Here is a 22422-nt window from a genome sequence, read left to right on the forward strand (position 1 = left end):
CGTTGGCCTCAAAAATAATTTCTTACCTCACATTTTGTGCTCGTTTCAATTTTTAAAGTTCCATCGAATGGAAATGTAAACAATTTAAAGCGAATATAATTTTCATTCACAAACAGTCGACTCCAAAGGGCAATGCTAGTGATTCTTATTTACGCGCGTCGACTGTGCTGCAGAAATTCCTCAATCCACGCTTGGCTAGTAGCCGCCAGATGGCAGGGCAAGCAATCAGCTGTCAGCTGTCAGCGACGTGTCAAGCACTTGTTTTCTTTTCACAATAGATTTAAGCCACCGTTTAGTGTTTTGTTGAAACAAATATTTGGAAGTAATTGCACAGTCGTAATGGATGCGGCCAATTTATTGAATCTGGACGTGAACACGCTGTTCGAGCAGCACAGTGTGCCGGAGATTGACATCGTTCACAAGAAAATCCAGTCGGTTGTCGAAAACAAGCGGGAGGAGCTGCGCTTGATGGTTGGGTATGATTTCGCCGGATGCGCAAAAATAACATTTCTTAATATATATTTTGCTTTTTGTGGGCAGCGAACGTTATCGCGATTTGCTGCAGGCAGCCGATACTATTGTGGCGATGAAAGACTCCAGTGCGAAACTTATTGAACAGGTGGAATCCATTACTAAGAATTGTCGCAAACTTAACGAGCAGCAACTGTTGGGCTTCAAGACAAGTGCGCCCGAAGACTTGATGCGAAATCGCAATGCAAATAAGCAGCTGAGTAATTACTTCAATACTATGGTGCAGATTAAGCTGTTGACTGCGTTGCCCGAATTAATATGGACGCACATTGATGAGAAACGTTTCTACACGGCCAGTGAACTGTTCATTTTTAGCAGACATATAAGCACGGGCTTACAGCTGGATGCGAACAACTCATTGATGCAACATCTGCCCGTAGCCAAAAAGCAGTGGGAAATATTAAAACCTTTCAATGTGACAATAAAACATCACGTTTTGGCCGCTTTGGAACGCGAAGATCTGAGCATCGATGTGGCCGTCGATTGTTTACTCAGCTTGTTGCTGCTAGAAAAGAATACTTTGAACGGAGTTTTTAATTATTTTCTAAATTTGCGCTGCACGGCGTTCCTCAGTTGCTTGAGCGAATCCAAGCAAAGTGGGAATGAAGAGCGAAGACGTGTGAAAGACCGGATATTAGCAAGCTTGCGTATACTAAACAGCACCGTTGATCTGATGGCCAAATGCTTCTTAGGTTTTTTTTGCATGTTTTTGGAAAACATTACAAAATATATATTCATTTGTTCAATTTGTTAACTTGCAGAAAATGGCTTGCTGCTGCAAAAGTTGGCTGAGCTCAGAGACCTAAATGCATCGCCTACAATAACGTTAATGCACCAAACTGATGCGCAGTTTTCCTATTTGCTGCCGGAAATAATTTCGAATTTTCGCCCGAAGATCGAAGCACAAACATTGGACGAGACACAGGTGCGTGCTACGCTTGAACAATGGCTGGTGGATACCAGACGCATTGCCAGCACGCAACTCAAGCAACTTTTTGATTTCGTCTCGACAATGAGTACCATCAAAGAACTAAAAACAGAAGCAAATGCCGGCAAAAAACATCTGAATTTCGATCAAATTGTTACGAAACTGCAGCTCTCGCAAACACTCGACTTCTTCGAGCTAAAATACATACCTCTCATTAACCAGCGCATCCATGACATTATCCACGATAGTTGGGCGAAAGCAATGCAAACTACCTTCGAAGCATTGGAACGCGCACTACCAGATGTTAGTTTGAGCACTTTGGACATTTGGTCTGAAAATGTAAGTGATTTGCCGCCTAGTTTGGAGGTCGCCTTATCCGAGGATCTCAAAGTTAAGAAATTGTTGATGAAAACAAAGGGTTACGATGCAGCCACCATCGCGCTTTGTGCCGAATTTGACCGGCAATTGGAAGGCATTGTTTCTGAGATGAATGTGCTGCTGGAGGAGCAGGCGACACGTGCAGAAGATAAGCTTGCGTTGATAGTGTTTTTGCGTGAGACCGCCGAGGCGCAGTTGACACACTTTCTTAGTCGTGTAAAGAGCCTGCACCTCCTGCCGACTCAGCGTGGTGAACTCATATTCGTGGCACGTTGCTGTGTGGCACTGGTTGAGTTGTGCCCCAACTTGAAGGTTTGTTTCTGCCAGCGCAGCGGTTGGCGCCAGTGGGTAGGGAATGTGGCCGCAAATAGTGTAGAGCACTGGAATCGAGTATGCCTGTTGCTTGAGGAAGAAACGTTCAAATTTTGGCAACAAATTGTAGTGGGAGTACTGGAAGAAAACAACTGCGAAAATGTGTTTCCTAGTGTTATTACAAACGACAACGTTTTGGAAGAATTTGCGGTAGGTGCAGCGATGGCTTCAAACTTTTATGCTTAAATAAATAATTTTGTTTTTGTTTGCAGAATTGGGAAACTGTTAAGCTTGAACAAAAAGACGAGCAAGATGCCACCATACACTCCACTTTTCGCATTCCCAACCAACCGCGCATATCACTGCAGTCGTATCTTTTTGCATTGGTGCGCGCGCTAAACTCAATCGTGCCACAAACTCTGCCCACAAAAGTGCTGCACTACTACAACCAGCAACTGTTGGCACAAATCCTACAGCACTACGAAAAAATCACGCACGACAAGTCGGCGATCAGCCAAAATATCGCTCTGCAACTGTATTTCGATTTAAAATTTCTGCAAAGCTTATTTGGCATTACGCGTGACGACCGTGCATTGAACGAGCAATTCAGCAGTTTACAAAACACTTGCAAGGACTTCATTGATCCCTTCGATTTCGAGCTATTCACCGAGCATATCTCGGCAAACATCAAAAAGGCTGTGTCGCGATTCAATTGCCAGTTTGGTGTGTTGGCACCTTGGCTGCCGGCGCACATGGCTCCTGTTGGCTCTGCGTTGCTAGGACACGACAAGGATCCGAATGTGTTGAGTTTAAGTTCGAGCGGATCAACGTCGCTGTGGTTCCCATTGTTGCCAATTGTAACGCCAGTTCCCGCTGCTGGTGCAGAGCAGAAAAACACTATTGCTCCCGATAATGAAAAGGTAAATCTCAAATTACAGCCTAATCATCAATGCAGTTCCAATATAAACCAAAAAGTGAACTTTCAATTCTTCTTCAAGAATGTTTTCTTTGATTTGTAGCTACACACGCGTAAGCTAAACCTATTTTGGGATTGATAAGTATGTCGTTTCGCTTAGGGCGATATTAGTTGTCTTGTTGGTTACTTTTCTAACAGTTTCATAAAATGTTAATTTCGATCCAAATTACCGCTAACTAGCATAGAGTACCCCTACATAAAATGTCGTATTGTGGAGTGGATTATTTACTACAGTAACGAAAGCTCGCTTCGCTATACAGAATGTAGTATTATATAATCCACTCCATATGCGTGTGTACCTATGTATATGTATGTGTACTAAAAAACTTGCAACCAAAAACTTACAACTTTAATGTTTGCGTTTATTTGTGTGCCGAATTGGACTCATAAATTACCTTTTTTTTAGCGCTGCAACTAATACGTTTTTTATTGATTTTGTCCAGTTTGATTCACTTTGAGTTAATTACTGACGCTTAGTTTCTGTATTACCAGTAATGTTTTTGTATAACCACAAACATTTATGCTAAATAAAAAGTTCTAACTTCCTCTCTTCTTAATCTCGGCATAATGCGCTCTCAGCCTACGCCAACACGTAAAGTTACTGCAACCACAACAACAACAGCGGCGAACACAGGAGGTAAAGGCAAAAGTGATTCCAAAACGAAGTCCGGTGCTGCTTCTTTCTTTGGCGCTATGTCACAGGATTGGTTTCGATAGTAAGCAGCCACTCCGGCTGCGGCATCAGACGCCGTTTGCTTTCATTTGGCACTTGTATTCATAATTGAACACGCAAATATGTATTATAGCGTACGGAGGTGTACATACACACATAAGTTTAGTCCAAAAGTACGCATTTGCAGAAGAATCGTCGTTAGTCGGTAAATAAAAATGTGAAGGGCCAAACGCCAGCATCTCACCCATCACCCCAGCGTACAGTTGTATATAAATAATTAATTACTTATAAGCCAGTCGCCTATTTTGACGTTAATTATGTTATTAAGCTAATATGTAATATTTCGTAAGTGTTGCACACCCCGCTGAAGATTGTAATGAAAGCCTAAAACTGAAAATAATGACCACAAATATAAATGCGCTTACATACACACACACACACAGGTAAATTTGAATTATTAGTCTGCGACTAAGAGTACATAAATAATCTGCGGAGCAACAGAGCGTATGTTGCTATTACAACAACAATTACAAGCCAGCGTTTCTATTTCGTTTTTTCTGAGTTCTATTGTAAGATAGTCAGGTCTAGTCGCAAAAAGGGATTCTACACACGGAACTCAGCCTAAAATATGCAGCTATAGGTAACTATGAAACACGGCTTGTCATGTAAATTATAAAATATTTATTAACAATAAGAATTTACAAAAATATTGTATGCTTAGTAAAGCTAGCAACCGTAGTCATCTCCAAATTGGTCCATTTGCAACAGAACCCCCATTAACCAAGTCTAATTGGATGAAACTTAATTCCTCTTTGCTTTTAACTGCTCTGGTCGCTCTCACCGCAGTCGACTCACACTTGCATAGGAACTGCAGGCGATGCGTATGATGCTCGCTGTTAACTGCACTCGCTCTCACAGCAGTCGACACACATTTGCATAGCAACTGCAAGCGATGCGTATGATGCTCGCTGTTAACTACACTCGCTCTCACAGCAGTCGACTCACACTCACATTGTAATTGCATGGGATGCTGCAGAGTCATATGTGTATGATGTTCGCTAGTTGGACAGTGGAGAGCACGTTCGTTAGGTAGATGACCAGCAGCTATTAACTTGTTCATACGAGTACATATAATATTTGGAAAGGAGACATTCAAATTCTGAGGGAAATTATGCTCCCACATGGTCATAGAGTAATACTTTTACTCTAGATCTTTCAACAGTGTATTGGTAAAGCCTTATAACTAAGAAGATAGCATCGAATGGTCAGGGATTTTTTAAATTTATATTAAATACGAGAGTTGTTTGAGAAGTTCGGGCAAAAATAAAAACTACTTAATAGTTTTTTTATTTTTTGGCTTACATATATATTCTCCTTTTATGCTTATATGCCTAGTCCAACGCTGTTCTAGTTTGTTGTATCCTTTCAAATAATAAAATTTGTCCAGGTCTGAAAAATAGCCATTCGTTTCTGCGATTCCCGATTGAAAAAAAAAAATTCTTCCCGCCAGCCATTTCTTCAAATTGGGTAACAAATAGTAGTCCGAGGAAGCCAAGTCTGCAGAATGGGGGCGATGTGAAACGAGTTGGAACCCTTTTTCCATTAATTTTGCAACCACAATTGCTGAGATGTGAGCTGGTGCGGTGCGTTGTCCTGGTGGCAAAGGAAAACCCCTCCGCTTCCTCGATTCAACCGGATACAAAATACATATAAGAAATAAACCGAGCTGGCTGAAACTTGGCGTGTGTTCTTCCAAGTGTGTGCGTAATCCATATCACTATTTTTTGAAGATGAATTCTTTTGGCTTTTAGGTATATTGATTTTTCTTTATATGAAAAAAAAAAAAATTAAACTTAAAAATTTATTTCATATTTTGATTCTCAATTTGAATTACTTGCTGAAAATAATAAAGCAAAATTCTATACTCATATTGTAATTTTTACTTTATTAATTTTTCCTCTGGGCATACTACCATTAATTCGTCCACAGCTGTACATGTCTTTCGCAAGTGTAATAGTTATTAATAATTGCTGCTCTTTTAAATAAATAAAAAAATATAAATTCTTGATTTTAGTTATTTTGTTATGAAATTAAAAATGTCAGTCGCTTTCTTCCCATACTTTTATGCTTTCATTTCGTGTCACTTCGATATTTTTGAGTTTATTGAAATGTCAAATTAACACAAATCATCATTCCACTAAGTTTACACACTTACGAACTAAGCATTTTGTTATTCGCTTATAAAATAGGATGGATGATGAATGAATTTTTTATACATATTTTCATGAACCTTTTGAAGATGTTTAATGGGATTCGATGCGTTAATTTCACTCGCTGCTACTTCTTGCCACCTTTTTTGCCACCTCCTCCACCGCCACTTGCTGCTGCTTTCTGCTCTTGCGGCTTTTTCCCACCGCCCTTATCACCTCCAGCACCACCACCTTTATTTTTGTTTCCACTTTTGTCAGCTCCACCGCCACCACCACCTTTTTTCTGAAAAAGAAAGATGCACCATTGCGTAAATTTCATACATATATGCATACATACACAGATACATATGTACAGTCCGGTTCACTTTAGACACACACTAGATTAGAGGCAATCATTTTTATGGAATAAAATGGTTTTTAAAGCAACCGTGACACAAGCGTGTCTAATAATTCCAGTAAATAATTTACTTTGTTCGAAAACAAACATTCATCAACATATTATTCCATCTAACGGTATTTCACGGCAGTACAACTTCAGCAGTTGTAATATTGTGCTTGATTTATAGGTTCACTTGAACAAATAAGAAAAAATAATTAGGTATATAAAGCTTAATAAATTACTTCGTAAGAACGTTAATGAATGTATTTTTACAAATTCTCCAGATAGCCTAATGAAATTTCAAACCAGGCTGATTTAATGATTCGAATTAGACTCTCAAATTCCACTCCCCTTCCTGTGTACAGGTGCATTATCTTGTCGAAAGATCCAATTAAAAGGCCCAAATGTTTCACGAATCACGGAACAAAAACATTCCAACAGATAGCTATTACCCGTCATTACTCGTCTACAATTTTCAATTCGAACGCGCCAAAATACGATATTGCTCCACATACCATAACACCACCTACACGGATGTAATGCCGACTTGCGTACAGTTCCTCCTTTCTTAAGTCATGGAAATAGTATTGTAATTATATCTATCCGGCCCATCCAGATTGAACTTCTTTTCTTCACTAAATACTAATTGCATTCACCGGGATTGTTATTTGTAACCGAACTCCTTTCTTTAATTTTTCAGTTGAAAGTGCGGAATTCGATGCAATCTTAAGAGTTTTGCGGGTTTCATTCGGTGTTAAAGACTTCGCAGTTCTGACTTTGTAGTTCTTACCATAGGAGGCCTTTGTTTCACGTAAAGATCTACAGCATTTGGACTTCGACCAATCTTTTTGGAAATTTGGTGATTCGAAAAGACCCACTGAGGTCAAGATACCGATTTGTCCTGTTTTGCGATCTGTTCTGAACCTTTCTGCTCTCCCATTTTATTAGAATTAAGACGTTTTCGACCAAACGCAATGAATGCTTAAAAAAGCGATCCTTTTTCACAGCTGACAGCTGCTGAAGTTTTACTGCCACGAAATACCGTTAGATGGAATTATATTTTAATGCATGTTTATTTTCAAAGTACGGCCTTCACTGGAATTATCAAAAACCATTGGATTACTAGATCAACCAACCATTACTACACTAATAACCATTTTCTCCCATAAAAATTGCCTCTATTCACGTGAACCAGCTTGTACGTATGCAGATAGATGCGTATAAACGAAGTATAAAACAATTGGAAGGATCGCTTTTTATATTTAAATTTGAAATAAATAAAAAAAATACAAAAATTGACAGGTAGAGTGAAGTATGAATTCTGTGATTTTATTGCGTTTGTTTTAGAAGTTCGGTACGAATATGCCATACTAATATATTGTAGATGCATACAAAATATGTTGTTTATAAGTCTTATCGTCTGGTTAGAGGAGACTCCGATCATGATCGCAAAATAACCAATTTACGGGCGTTTTTTTTTTTTTTGCAGGACAGACTAGCAAGTACAGCACTCAGACACAATGAAATCCATTGTTCTGCACTCGGGTTCCTTTTTTAATTTTCTTTAAATCTACCCAACCTCCGAAGAAGTCTGAGTAGATCTTGTGGTGGCCAAGGTGGTCGCTTCTTGGCACATCAGCGCCAAAGACTTAAAGCCTGATTTGAGCAGACACAGAGAAAGTAGACCGCCGTCCCATCCTCCTCTCCACAAGCAGGGCAGAGTGCACTGTCTGAGATGCCCACCTTTTCCATGTGCTTTGCCCATAGAAAGTGGCCCGCCATCAGTCCAACGAGCCGCCTACTGCTCCCTCTGCTTAGTGGCAGGAGGAACTGCGAAAGTCTGTCGGACATGACAGGTAACATCAGTTTTGTCCATCTGCAGCCTCTCTCAGCCTGCCAAGTTCGCTTGTGGATTAGAGTAACCGGTTTGCTAAACGTGGCTTTGATGGCTGCAGAAGAGAGTGGCAGAACGGGCTCCGGGCCAAGGAAGTTGGAATCACCAAGTGGTGGGAGACTAACCAGAGCATCTAATGGCGGTCCTGAAGTAGTTGGAAAAACTCCGGCGCAACCGATGACCACAGTGAGCTGTAGTCTCGATAAGGTCCTGCTGACTCCCACGAGAGCGAGTGTACTCATCCTGACTACTGATGCATGGTCTTATCATAGCTGTGTAGATCCATAAGGCCTTGCTATGGAAAATATCCCACGTTTTCCCAAAAACACCCTTGCACTGCCAGAAGGCTGCCAGTGCTTTGGATGTCTTTGCTTCAACGTGTGACTTCCAAAGGAATTTTCTATCGAGCATTACTCCAAGATATTTAATTTCTTTGGATAGCTGGATTGTGACTCTTACTTTCACGGGCGTACAAAACGCGCAAAATCCAAAACTGCCTCGCAGCTTCCACAAGCGCTACCAAGTCGTGAAATGTCGGCTATCTGCATCGCAATCGCAATAACTTTCCAAAAAAAAAAACAAAATTAATCGGCAAAAATACTGAAAAAGGATTCGCGCTATTAAGAGGTCCCGGTGGTCTAGAGCTCGAAAATTTAGGGTATTTTCAGGAATTTTTTGTTACAAAAAAAAAAACAAAAATGAAAAACGATATTTAAATGTTTAGGCTTTGTATTTAGCTTCTTTTACATACAAAAATTAAAAAAAATTTTTTTGCTTTTTTAAAATTGTTTTTTTTTTTAATTTTAATAATTTAAAAAATGTTGCTGAAGTTGACACTCCCGAAAAATTGGATCTGGACGGTGTTGTCTATTTTGGCTCTTCTATTTATCTGAAACACAAAAACAAAAAAAAAGTATTAATCAGTATGACCGTAGCTATAGTCTAGTCCCGTACTAGAATAAAAAAAAAAAAACAAAAAAACATGTTTCAAAATGGCGCGCTTTTGAATTTGACACTCTAAAAATCGGGGTTTTTTCAGTTTTTTAATAAAAAAATTCGAAATAATTGAAACAATATTATGATTCTAGTACGGGCGATAGCCATTGATGTTGTGAACAACATATTAAAATTTCCGACGATTCGGTTGAATAGTTTTTTTTTTGTTCTTTGACAACACCAGGCCGAAAAAGCTCGTTTCGAGATTTATTTATTTATTATTAGAAGGCCATTATGCACTGCGACCAGATCTGATCTATTGTGAAAGGCCTATTTTTGTAACCCTAGAGTTTTAAGCTTTTTAAAAATTTTAGCACAATTTTCGGTTTGTTGTTCCAGAGATTGCATGGAGATACTACGTTACCACCAAGGTGATGAAGTCTCTGTCTGCCCAACGCAGGACATTCACAAAGCACATGTTCTGAGCTTTCTATGTCCATTTCGCAAAAGCGGCAGACATTGGTCTCAGATAGACCAATATTATTTAGATGATACCTCAGGCTGCAGTGACTTGTAAGATATCCTGTTAAAAGACGCAGATCTACTCTGCTTAGTGAGAGAAGCTTGTCAGATATTCCTTTGTTAGGACTTAGAAGTAGTTTGACTCGACGCTGACCGGCACAGTTTAGCCAGTTTCAAGATAAATGAGTTTAAAGTTTGGGTTACAGGAGCGCGCGGACTGCTCTTTACCTAGTTAATGGGCAGTAGAAGCTATAATATTGGAAATTTCCGCATGAAAATTTCACAGAATATTCTTAAGATATTATACTTTCGAAATCTCGAAAAAACAAAAAATCGATTTTTTGAAATTTCTAGACGACCGGGTTGCCTTAAATAAAATCACTCAAAAAAACGGATAGAGGCAGTGAACTTAGAAATAAATAACCACTCCACGTTTCAGCTGTTTCATGTTGCTGAAAAACAGCTGACAGCTGAGTTCAGTGTTGCAAATCGTAAGTTCACATACAAACTGCTGTAAGTCTCTAAAGGCATGAACACAATGCAGGCGTCAAACAAATGCTTGCCAGCATCATCAGAAGCCAACCAAATAAATAGCGCAAGTGGAAGAAATCATTATGAAGCCGTAGTAAGTCAATTGTCACAAAAGCAAAAAAAAACAAAAATGGCAAAAATATTCACAGATTTAAACAACGAAGTAGAAAATTATTCCTGCATTGGAAACTCAAAATATGGATTTTCAAAAATAGGTGTGAGGCGTGGCGCCAACTTGCTAAAACACTGTCTGTGTACGCAAGGAAGGATGTTCTGTCATTATTGACAGAAAATAGACAGAAATAAAAAAATAATAATAAGAGACACCGTCCACAAAATTGCTTGCCCTCGATGATTTTCCAAAAAAAAAATATGGTCCAATTATTTCACTGCTTGACTGTGCATACTAAATCGCCACTTCGGGAATGTAAAGTGGCTGTTGATGTTTTAATCACCCCTAGACTGTCTCGCAGACATTTTTACGTAATTGTAATAGTTAGGCTAAAGGGTTTGCTCAACTTGAATTTTGAACTCCGAACATTCGCACCCATGAACAAATCAAATCTTCACTTGGGGGGGATCACGTAAACGTTAAATATTCTGAACAAAATCTATGACGAGCAGTAGCACACGATCCTTGAAATGCGCTTCAACGCACGTTCGAAGCTCACGCGGTCCCTTTGCCGCTCATACGCTCAGCGGTTAGGATGAAACTTTAAGTTTAAAAACTAACTCTGCCATTGGCCACTCTGTATAAGAACTAACATCGCTGTTCTGACTTTTCTAACCTGGATAAAAGAAGGGAAGCAAATAGGTCTGGTAGTGAACGAGGACAAGACGAAATACCTTCGCGCGCTTTGTTAGACTCGGTGGTGCGTTTATCGCACCAATTAAGAAGAAAAAGTACATAGATATGTAGGTGAACCATTGTTTGTATTTATAGATATTGTACTAATTGAATCGAAATACCTTTTTCGCAAAAGATTTACGATTTTTTACGGTCTTTAATTTGCTGTTTTTAGATCGGTACATTAGGGTGGTAGCAACTGAGATATGGTGGGTAGGTACCACAACGGAGCGCCTGTGATCAATGAGCTTTCTTAGGAAAACCCCACTCCTTGAGACAAAAAAATTGGTGTATCACACTTTAAAATCCGACAATAAATGCCGAAGATATGAAGAAAAATGCAATTGGGCGACATCTAGGGTTGCCAGAAAAAAAATTTTTTTTTAATGTTTTTCAAAAACACTTCATATGAGGAGAGGTACGGGCGACTTTTTTTTGGTGATACGCTCTAATGTACATGTATTAGGGTGGAGCGGTAAAGTATGTAATTTTTTTAGTTTTGTTTTGTATTGTCATTGTAATGAAGAGCTGCCTTGAGAAAAATTAAATAATAATAATAATACCAAAGTATTATCTCCGTAGGATAAAACTTTGGTGTCACCACACCCTAATTAAATTTAGACAAATAAACGAAATTTTGCACAGTTGTTAATAAACTTCATAGCCATTAAACGGCCGCCGTAGCCGAATGAGTTGGTGTGTGATTACCATCCGGGACTCAGAGAGAACGTAGGTTCGAATCTCGGTGAAACACCAAATGAAGAAAAAGTGTTTTCCAATAGCGGTCGCCCCTCGGCAGGCAATGGCAAACCTCCGAGTGTATTTGTGTCATGAAAAAGCTGCTCATAAAAATATCTACCATTCGGAGTCGGATTGAAACTATAGGTCCCTCCATTTGTGGAACAACATCAAGACGCACGCCACAAATAGGAGGAGGAGCTCAGCCAAACACCCAAAAAGGGTGTACGCGCTAATTATATACAAGGTGAAGCTCAAAATAAACACGACAAAAAATATTTTTGATGGCACCATCTTTTTAATGAGTTAGTGCGTTGGAAATAACATCCCTAGCTGACTTCTAGTGAAAGTTTGGTGACATTCGGTTCAGTGGAAGCGAAGTTAATGCGTCTAAAGTGTTAGTATGTTTGTGTCATCGGTACAAAAATGAGTTTCGAACAAAGAGCTAATATCAAATTTTGTTTTAAAATAGGTGAAACGTTTACCGAAACATTTGAATTGATGAAACAACTTTAAAGCGATGATTGTCTATCTCGTGCCAGAGTTCACGTGTCAGAGATGGTTGCGAGGACATAAATGATAATGGGCGGCCCAAAATCAGCAATCACCAAAAACTCCATCGAAATTGTTCGTAAATTTATCAAAAATGATCCGAAATCATCGTTGAAATTCATGGAATCGGAGTTGAATATCTTCAAAACATCGATTAATCGTATTTTAACTGATCATTTGGGCTTGCATAAGGTCTGTGCACGTTTCATTCCGCACAAGTTGACAAAGAGATATCTTTTGCTCAGAATTCAACATTCGAATGACCTAATTAATGAGGCGAGAAAAGACGAGAACTTCTCCTACAACTTTGTAACTGGTGATGAAACGTGGTGTTTCCAACATGAACCTGAAACTAAAAGTACCGAATGGAAGGCCCCAGACGAACCACCACACAAAAAATCGCGTTTGGAGAAGTCAAAATCCAAATCTATGCTCATTTGTTTTTACGATTCCAAGGGAATTGTCCACAAGGAGTACGTGCCAACGAGCCAAACCGTCAATGCAATTTTCTATCTTGGTGTTTTGAAGCGTTTATTGCATCGCATTCGTCGAATTCGCCTGAATACCGCGAAGGAGGAAGCTGGCTTGCACGATCACGCCCCACCTCTTCGATCCACTTATGAGTGATTTTTTGATTCCGTATTCGCCTGATCTGCTTCCCTGTGACTTCTACCTATTCGGAAAATTGCATTTGGCCATGAAAGGAAAACGTGTTGCGTCCGTAGAAACCATCCAAAAGGTTTGTACCGACATCCTGAAGGACATTCCGGCCAATGACCTGAAACACTCTCTCGAAAAGCTTTTAGATCGCGCAAAACAGTGCATCGAGGCCAGAGGGGAATATTTTAGATAGATAATCTCGAAATGATCAGAACACAGCTCTTTTCGTTTCTATTTTACCTCAGTCTTATTTATTTTGGACTTTAAATTTTATATCGAACTTATACCAATTTCTAAAAGTGTAGAACCAACTACACTTAACTTTGAAATCATAGAGAGCAGTAGGCTTTACATTACTAAGTTATGTTATTTTACATAAATAGGGAGAAATTATGTTGACGTGCTGAGTAACAGCCACTAAGTTTCTATGAAAACGAAGTAAAGTATAAGTCTTGGCTGACTGAGCTCTAAGCAAAGAAAATTCGCAGTGTCTAAAAGAAGGAAAAATATGAAATTCACGAGTTCCAGCGCAAGAAACCATAAAATGAAGTACAGATATCAGACCCATCCCGCATCTCCATAAGTGGGAAAAATATTCGCCTTTATCAAGTTTTAATTGTATGCTTGCTTTGTTGTTGCATGTTTGATTAATAAATAAATAAATGAATAAATATTTTGAGCTGTTTTCGGACTTAAATGTGGAAGACGTAAAATATGATTTGGATTTTTTTGTTTCTTATTTTAGGGTATTTACAGTTAGCAACAGAAGTAAGTATACACCGGACACGTTTTCAATTTTCCCCCAATCGATTCCTTCAAACAACCTAAGTTATTGTGTTTTATTTACATGAATGAAATACAAAAGCCATATTTGATCCAAATAATGACAAAATTTTAAAAAGGAACAAAATTATAGCTTTTTATATTAAACTTTATAAAAATTCATGTCTCAAAAGTAAGTATACAGTTCCTCATATTATTAATTTGTAAAATCAAAAACATAATTAAAATCACATCCTAGTATTTGGTAGGATAACCATTAGACTTTATCAAGTTTCCAACCCCGTTCGCAGCCATACATCCCCAAACCATCACACAGCCCCCTCCATGCTTCACAGTGCCGGTCATATTGTTTAGATCCAATTGCGCGTTAACTTTTCTCCAAACGTTTTCACGGCCATCAGATCCACAGATACTAAACTTACACTCATCAGAAAATATGACTTGGTTCCAAAACGTTTGGTCATATTTTTATGAACTTTTGCGAAAGAAATCCGTTTCCTCCGATTGCCGCTACTCACGAATGGCTTTTTCCTAACATTGCCCCCATGATAACCAGCACTATGCAAAACCCGGCGAATAGTTTGGGTGCTAAATTGTTTTCCAGGCTCATTTTCAACTTCAGATTTCAATTTGGGGGCACTTATTTTGGGGTTTATCCTGATTTTCCGTACGACTAAGGTTTTTTCTCTGGGACTTAAGAGCGGCGGACGTCCACAAAGGTCTTTATTAGTGGTGCTTCCTGCACTTTTATATTTATTCACAATCTTTTGAACTCCTATCTATCAAACGACCGATTTCTCGCAATAATTTATGTTCCTTCTGATATTTTATAATCAGTTTTTTTAAATCATCAGAAAGCTCTTTTCCTCTTGGTGCCATTACTGAAAATGTCGCAAAAATTAATACAAAACGTACTTCCCTAAATGTTTATACTCACTTTAATTATTTCTTTTAATAGCTTTAACTTTTTTAATCAACGCGTAAAAATAAATGTTATGCTAACTGAACAATCGTTTGCTGTATACTAACTTTTGTGACATAAATTTCGCTGGCACCAAAGACAAAGCAAAGCGTGGACAACGGTACCTAAAATTTACAGCTAAATTAAGGCGCATATGAAAGCTTATCCCTGTACATAATTACCATGTGTAAAATATTTTGAGTACATATTAAGGAAGGTGTTAGCGTCAAACAATTCCATAAATCAGACTCCTGCATACTTATTTATGTTACTAACTGTATGACTCTGAAGCAGGGTTTCAATTGAGTGTTCATATAGCCCACCATCCGGATTAGATTAAAAAATAGGTAGTTTAAAAAATATTTTAATTTGCACAAATGCTATAATTAGTATTTTTGTGGCGAGCGTGAAATGTAGCTTCGACTGTGCAGCCTGTGATTGCGGAAGTTAGAGAGCAAATAATTTATTCAATCAAATATTTTTTGCACTGCCGATCTACTTACGATCACAATAATTACTTCGCTTGCATAACACAAATTTTGCTTACATTTCCGCCGGTACCACCACCGCCACTACCACCACCACCACCACCACTTCCTCCGCCTCCGCCTCCCCCTCCCCCACCGCCACCTTTATTTTTGCCCATAACTACTGTTTCCTGTTTTCTTTTTTATTATTAACAATTCACCAGTAATCGCAGGGCGCGATTTTCGTTAAAACCTTCAATAGATGTTGTTGCCGCCACCGCTGTGAAACCGTAACTAAAGTAAAAATAGAATTAGTAAAATTTTCATAAATATTTTCAAGCGCAAGTGCCCAGCGAAAAATACCAAATAGAAAGGCAAAAAGTGAACTAAGCGATAGAAAACTTAAGAATAATGCAACGCAACAGACTATGAGAACCGAAAACCGAAAAATGATGAGAAAAAAACAATAAAATAACAAGAATATCTGCCGTCTATGATGAAATGCACAATAATCGTTTCCCATGGCATTGCTACAGCCAAGGCCGTGGTCGTGATTTGCCGAATGCCGCGCCAACGACATTAAATAGCCCTGAATGAGTGTAAGAAAACAAAAGTGCAATTGCATTTGCTTCCGCCACCTTCGCTGTCCTCTGCTGCTCGCTATTGATGAACGTCACTTTTCGGATTATTGCAGAAGTGCGCCAAGTGCCATTGCGACACATTGAAGAGTGGCCGCGTGCCTCGCATGGGCCAATGTATTCAAGCATACGGACTGATACATGTTCGTGCATGCAACAGGAGAAAGATATAATATTTTGCTGATACTGCTTTTTTGGTAGTCTTGAGATTTGGTAAAATTTTCTATGATTTCAGGTGAGCTAATATTTTCGTATATTCTCACAACTCTCATCTGTAACTACATATGTAAATAATTACCGTACAACTGCGAGTGCATAGTTTCGTATGTGTCGCTCTCTTCACACATTCACATTTGCAGCATAAACATGTATGAACGTGTAGAAAAAAATATGAAAAGCTATAACAACACTGAAAATTTTGCATTTTTAATTAGTTTCCATTAAATCAAATATGTGTGTGCATATCGCTGCAAATGCAGAGAAAAAACTAAACATAGTACTAGAAGAACTCTGTGTATGTGAGCATGTGTGTGTATATATTCTCTTGGTTTGAGTTAACTGTCAAACCCACTGATGCGTGTATTTATGTTCTGATTGCTTTTAGAGGCAAAGCAAAACTCAGTTAAGATTTTTTTGAGAGCATACAAAATGACTTACATACATATTTTTATGCTTGTATGTCTGTATTTAGTCGTGTTCGCATTGTGGCGTAGAAGACACCTGTGCCAGCACTAAAAGCCCTGACACCTTGTTACTAACTCCCTGCTTTTTACATTTTAATTTACCAGATAAGATTTCTATTCTCACTTCTCTTTTATGTAAAAGCATCTGCAGTTTTCCTTCATCACTTTTATTTAGTTGCTTTTCGCATATTTGAGTCTCATGTTTTTTATTGCAATGCACAAGCACCGTTCGAATGACGTCTGCCCCTGTCATCCTTTGGCCATGAGTCGCTGCTTGGCGCTTATGCTTTAGCTTACTTTTTAATCTGTTTTACTATTGCCATCATTTGCATTTCTCAATGCTTTTCATCGTTTCATTTGCTTTTATCAGTTCTGTCATCCGCTGAATGCACTCACACACACACACCTCTCTAGCTGCAATTGCTTGGGGAACATAATACCCACATCGCTTTCAACTAAAGTTCCAGATGTTAGTTTAGCTGAGGGAAATAGAAGTTAATTAAACTCCTTACACTTCCGTTTCCTTTTTCTATTCAATTCCGAACCTTTTGACTCACTTTTACTAATATAATATAAGTTTGCCTTTCTATCTTCTATTTAATTCTTATTAGTATCAGATATGGCATTGTGAAAGACTGGCATTTTTGTAGCCACTTCCAAGGAATCCATCTAACATTCACATATTCATACATTTGTATGTAAATGCAAACTCGTAATTGTTAGTTTGCATTTCTTTAACTGGCATTCTTCTAGGTCGTTACTCTTTTGGAAGGGATACACTCTCTTGAGGATTCATAAAAAAAATATTTTTGTTTTACTTCATCTGGCTTTAATTGAATTTGAATAAAAAAAAATATTTTCATGGAGTCCATTTTTTTCCCTTGTTCACTTCTCTCGGGAGCATAGGGCCCCGACAAGGCTCTTCCATCGTACACGGTTCTGTGCTGTTGTTTACACATCGTCCCATGAGATGTCGGCATCTGGTAATTCGCGCAACATCGACCTTCTCCAAGTGTTTTTTGGTCGACCGCGACCTCTGCTCCCTTGCGGGTTCCAGTCAAGTGCCATCCTCGTGATGCAATCGGTGATTTTCTCAATGAGTGACCTATCCTTTGCCACTTTCTGCGTTTAATTTGCCTAAGAACGGGTTTCTCGTTCGTTAATTTCCACAGTGCGTCATTCCTGATGGTGTTTGTTGGTGAAGGATTGTAGGCTCTGTGTGATGGTGTTAGAGACCAGCCATGTTTCGCTTCCGTACAATACTGTAACAATCGTAATACTGTCTTTACACATGAGCAGAATATTCGCAGTTCGGGCGCTTGAAGATTTGCGAACTCTTCATCTGCTCCACCATCTGCCGTGATGATGCAGTCGATGTAGCAACGAATTCAACCGGGAATCCGTCAACCAATATCTGCCTTACGTTATTGTGGTTAACTCTCATGACCTTGGTCTTAGCGATGTTGACCTCAAGTCCGACAGTGCATGCCAGCGCGACTAGTTTGTCTGCCTTCGCTTGCATGTCAGGGAGTTTGTGAGAGAGGAGGCATATATCATCGGCGAAGTCCAGATCCTCAAGATGTTTTGTGAAACTCCATACGATGCCGTTTTTGTGCAGGGTCAGTTGGCTCATGACGTCATCAAGGACGATGGCGAAGAGAAGGGGCGACAAGGGACGACCTTGTCTTATACCTGCGTTGGTAGTGAATGAATCGCTGATGTCGCCTTTGCGAAGCACTGCCAGTTCGGAGTTCTCATAGAGAGCTTTGATGAGGCGGATTATCTTGGCGGGAACTCCCTTTCTACTCAGTGCCAGCCATATTGCGTATCGTTTGATAGTGTCGAACGCCTTCTTAAAGTCTACGAACAGCATGTAGAGCGGGGAGCGCCACACAACTGATTGTTCTACTATAATCCGAAGTGTGTTGGTTTGGTAATCACAGCTTCGGTGAGGGCTAAAACAAGCTTGCTCGTCTTTTAAGGAGCGTCCATATACTCATCTTTCTCGTCGGATAGTAATTATTCCGCTTTTCAACTATCTAAATACGCATGACGTAACAAAAACGACTATAAATATATTCTCGGATGGCCAGGCGGGCATCAAATCAATGAATGCAGCTATACTAAGATCGAAGGTTGAACAGGAATGCCGGACAACCCTAAATGATATTAGTGACGTATTCAAGGTCCACCTTATGTGGGTTCCGGGGCATAGAGATATTGAGGAAAAATGCAAAGCTGATGAGCCAGCCAGAAATTTTACTACTCTTCAACTGCTCAGTGATAATACTGCTCATTGGAATACCTTTAGCCACGAGTAAACTAATAATAAAAAACAACATTATCCAAGAGGCCAATAGGTCATGGAGAGATGAAGATACACGTGTAACAGCTAGGCTACTATGGCCGTAAATAAACAAGAAAAGGGCAAAGGAATTGCTTAGTCTCTCAAGAGATAATATCTCGAAGGTCGTGGCTTGTTTAACCGGTCATTGGTTATTTGGCAGGCATTCCTCTAATCTATGTATCTTCTCCCACGAATATTGCAGTAGTTTTAGAGATGAGGAAGAAACAGTTGAGCACTTCCCTTGCAATTGTCCAGCCCTAGCTAAAATTAGAGCGGGTTGTCTAGGTAAATACTTTTTCAATTCCCTCACAGAGCTGTCTGGCGTGGGGTTGGGATCAATTCTACGTTCCATAAGAGCCACAAAATGGTTCCACGAAGGAAGGTATATGGGGTTCCGTGCAGCACAGTGGTATCAGAACGGACCTGTGAGGTCTAAGTGAGTTGGTCTTGCAGACCGACTAACCTAACCTAACCTAACCTATTGAAAATTAAATAAAGCTATTTTCACTGTGAAACATTTTTGTTTCAACCCTTTGTAAATTCATGCAGCAAAGGGTAAAAGTGTAATTGACTATTTTGAAGTATATTTTACCTTGACTGAACTACAATTGACTATTCCGAAATACATTTTACGGTTTCTGAACTACAATTGACTATTTCGAAATACATTTTAGGGTTTCTGAACTACAAGTGACTATTCCGAAATACATTTTATGGTTTCTGAACTACAATTGAATATTTCGAAATACATGTTATGGCTTCTGAACTACAATTGACTGTTCCGAAATACATTTTATGGTTTCTGAACTACAAGTGACTATTCCGAAATACATTTCACGGTTTCTGAACTACAAGTGACTATTCCGAAATACATTTTACGGTTTCTGAACTACAATTGACTCTTTTGAAATACATTTTAGAGTTTCTGAGCTACAATTAAATATTTTGAAACACATTTTTCGGTTTCTGAACTACAATTGACTATTCTGAAATACCTTTTAGGGTTTCTGAACTACAATTGACTATTCTGAAATACATTTTACGGTTTCTGAACTACAATTGACTATTCCGATATACATTTTACGGTTTCTATATTACAATTGACTATTTCGAAATACATTTTAGGGTTTCTGAAGCACAGTTGACGGTTTCGGAAGTACTTTTAGAAGCGGTGTAGAACGAAAGTGCGTAGTTTGCTAATTTACAATTATTTCTAATGGCAAAAAAATACTTATTTGTTCTTATTCACTTGTTCCGCTGTTTTGCAGGTAAACCCACAATTATATTACATATTGCCTATGCATACGAGTACAAACGTAAAAAGTTAAATGAAATGAGTCGCATCGTGAACGATGCAAAATATTATTGCCAATTTGTAAATCAGGCATCACCAAGCAGGCTACACTGATTTCTTATGAAACGCACATAGTGTAAAATGCCAAAAAATCATACTACAGCGTACATTTATAGACAATAGTGTATTATGTGGCTCGTACATCCACAGACTGAAAGCACATCGAAATCACATCAGCCACTCATTCGGACTTTTTCCCATGATTGCCAAAATGCATTTAGTACTCACATTCATGCGCAGATACCCACACATCCATGCACACGCATTTAAATGGGTTTCTTTTTTTGTACGCGGCCGCCGCAACCGAGTGTCTTTGCGCCTGGCTACCGTTCGGCCATGATGCGGGTTCGAAGCACACGCAAAATGATGGAAAAAGTTGTTTCTAATTAGCAGCCACCACTCAGCAGTCAGTGAAAAAGCTTTTCATACCACCCGTTTGCCATTCAGCGGTGACCGCAAATTGATGATCTTTCCACTTTCCTGGAACAACACCAATTCGCACGCCACAGATTGGAAGAGGCGAAGTTCGGCCAAAGCGCGCAAAAGGGAAAGCTTGCGTGCATCGATTATATATACATACATATATTTTTATATATCTGTGTGTGTGCATTTCGGATATTGAAAAGCATTGGCACGCATCAGAGGTAATTGTTCATTTGATGCTTGGCAAAGAACCATGCAAGAATGCCATTATGTGACTAGACTTCACTTCTCCACACTTGATTCCGACTATTCAATTCGAAAGCTCCTATAAAAGTTAAAAAAGTCTTTTAGTAAAAGTAAATTCTCCTGAATGTATACGCACATACATACATACGTACATATGTCTGTGTGTTTGCCTGTTATTGTAACTTCGATTGCTTTGAATGGAACTCGTAACGATTCGGCTCGTTGTGATTATTTGTTCGATTTCACAAATTTGTGTATGCATCCTGCCGCTGCGGGTCCCTTCTTGCCCAGAAAACTATTTCACTATCGTAGTGTGTCTCTGGTTGAAGAGCTTGCGTTGCAATTTTAATTTTGTATGCCCAGCAAATGTTTTCGACATTCGATTTGGTGTGATTTCGCTCTGTGATGCGATTCTTCGCAGTCGATTGCACTGTCAAGTTGCTGCGAGATGAGAACCGGCATTACTACATATTGGCATTTTTATTTCTGAATTCACAGTCGATAAATTCCCAAGGACCGCATTCAATAACTAAATGAATGAATAAATGAATAAAAGAGAAAATAAATAGATAATTCAATTTGAACGACTACTCTATGAGTGCAGCAGCAAGGGCTGCAAGCAAAAAGGCGGCACAATCGTGCACTAAAGATTGATTTGAGAGCTTGTCGTCGTTGAATTTCACTCGCACTTGATTAGATTTGATTCTTGACCTTTGGACGAGTGTATTTTAACGTATTTTAAAGAGTTTTAGCTGAAGTTTTTCACCGTTGGAAGTTCGCCTGTTTTACACGAATGCTTCAAAACATTAATCACATTGCTCACAAAGTTGAAGGAGGAGCTGTCACGTGTATTGCTCTCATCTGAAAGCCCCTCGAAACATGTTCCGATTTGAAAGCGAATTAACGTTTTGCAGTGTCGATAGCTGTGCGTATGCATTTGCGCCTAAAAATTTGGATAAAGCAATAACCGCTTAAGAAATAGTTGCCAAGCGCAATTAGGGGATGCCGGTGGTCTAAAGCTGGAAAATGTAGAGTATTTTCAAAATTTTTTTTTTTTAGAATTAAAAAAATGAAAAACGATATTTAAATTTTTTTATTTAACTTCTTTTACTACAAAAATGAGAAAAAAATTTAAATTTTAATATTATAATTTAAAAAATGGCGCTGAAAATGACACTCCCAAAAAATTGGACCTGGACGGTGTTGTCCATTTTGGGTCTTCTATTTATCTGAAACACAAAAACCAAAAAAAATATTTATCAGTATGACTGTAGACGTACTAGAATAAAAAAAAATCATGTGCAGCATCGTACACGTGGTAGAAGTGAAACTTCTGTGTGTGAATGAGTGTGAATAAGAGAGAGAGAGAGAGAGCGAGAGAGGAAGAGAAGGAGACAGGGATAATTTCAAAAGAAATACAACAGTATAAAATTTGTGTAACCAAAATTCGATT

At 38.9% G+C, this 22422-nt stretch overlaps 2 protein-coding genes across 4 annotated transcripts; one reads left to right on the plus strand and one right to left on the minus strand.

Moving 5' to 3' along the window:
* The first annotated feature begins 259 nt into the window (after positions 1-259).
* LOC128864364 (conserved oligomeric Golgi complex subunit 1) lies at positions 260-4234 on the plus strand. 3 transcript variants are annotated; one of them, XM_054104008.1, is made up of 6 exons: positions 260-476; positions 541-1223; positions 1293-2359; positions 2422-3069; positions 3148-3207; positions 3705-3796. In XM_054104008.1, the coding sequence occupies exons 1-5, from the start codon at positions 340-342 to the stop codon at positions 3166-3168; spliced, it is 2556 nt and encodes an 851-aa protein (XP_053959983.1). In that variant the 5' UTR covers positions 260-339; the 3' UTR covers positions 3169-3207; positions 3705-3796. The 3 variants fall into 3 exon arrangements, with proteins under 3 accessions (XP_053959983.1, XP_053959973.1, XP_053959965.1); XM_054103998.1 differs by having other exon boundaries at positions 3148-3178; positions 3705-3783; XM_054103990.1 differs by lacking the exon at positions 3148-3207 and having other exon boundaries at positions 3705-4234.
* Positions 4235-5715: 1481 nt separating this feature from the next.
* Positions 5716-15601, minus strand: LOC128864382 (RNA-binding protein cabeza). The gene is made up of 2 exons (XM_054104018.1): positions 15359-15601; positions 5716-6291 (listed from the first exon to the last, which is right to left on the minus strand). The coding sequence occupies exons 1-2, from the start codon at positions 15455-15457 to the stop codon at positions 6136-6138; spliced, it is 255 nt and encodes an 84-aa protein (XP_053959993.1). The 5' UTR covers positions 15458-15601; the 3' UTR covers positions 5716-6135.
* Positions 15602-22422: the final 6821 nt, after the last annotated feature.

Source organism: Anastrepha ludens, chromosome 2 (genome assembly GCF_028408465.1).
Source record: "Anastrepha ludens isolate Willacy chromosome 2, idAnaLude1.1, whole genome shotgun sequence".
In the NCBI taxonomy this organism is placed as follows: domain Eukaryota; kingdom Metazoa; phylum Arthropoda; class Insecta; order Diptera; family Tephritidae; genus Anastrepha; species Anastrepha ludens.

Bases quoted from the DNA above. Each gene is read 5' to 3' on its own strand.
- LOC128864364 (XM_054103990.1), top strand. From the start codon at position 340: ATGGATGCGGCCAATTTATTGAATCTGGACGTGAACACGCTGTTCGAG. The intron at 1,224-1,292 runs GTTTTTTTTGCA...GTTAACTTGCAG, and splicing joins GATGGCCAAATGCTTCTTAG to AAAATGGCTTGCTGCTGCAA. The intron at 2,360-2,421 runs GTAGGTGCAGCG...TTTTGTTTGCAG, and splicing joins ACGTTTTGGAAGAATTTGCG to AATTGGGAAACTGTTAAGCT.
- LOC128864382 (XM_054104018.1), bottom strand. From the start codon at position 15,457: ATGGGCAAAAATAAAGGTGGCGGTGGGGGAGGGGGAGGCGGAGGCGGA. The intron at 6,292-15,358 runs GTAAGCAAAATT...TTTCTTTTTCAG, and splicing joins GTGGTGGTACCGGCGGAAAT to AAAAAAGGTGGTGGTGGCGG.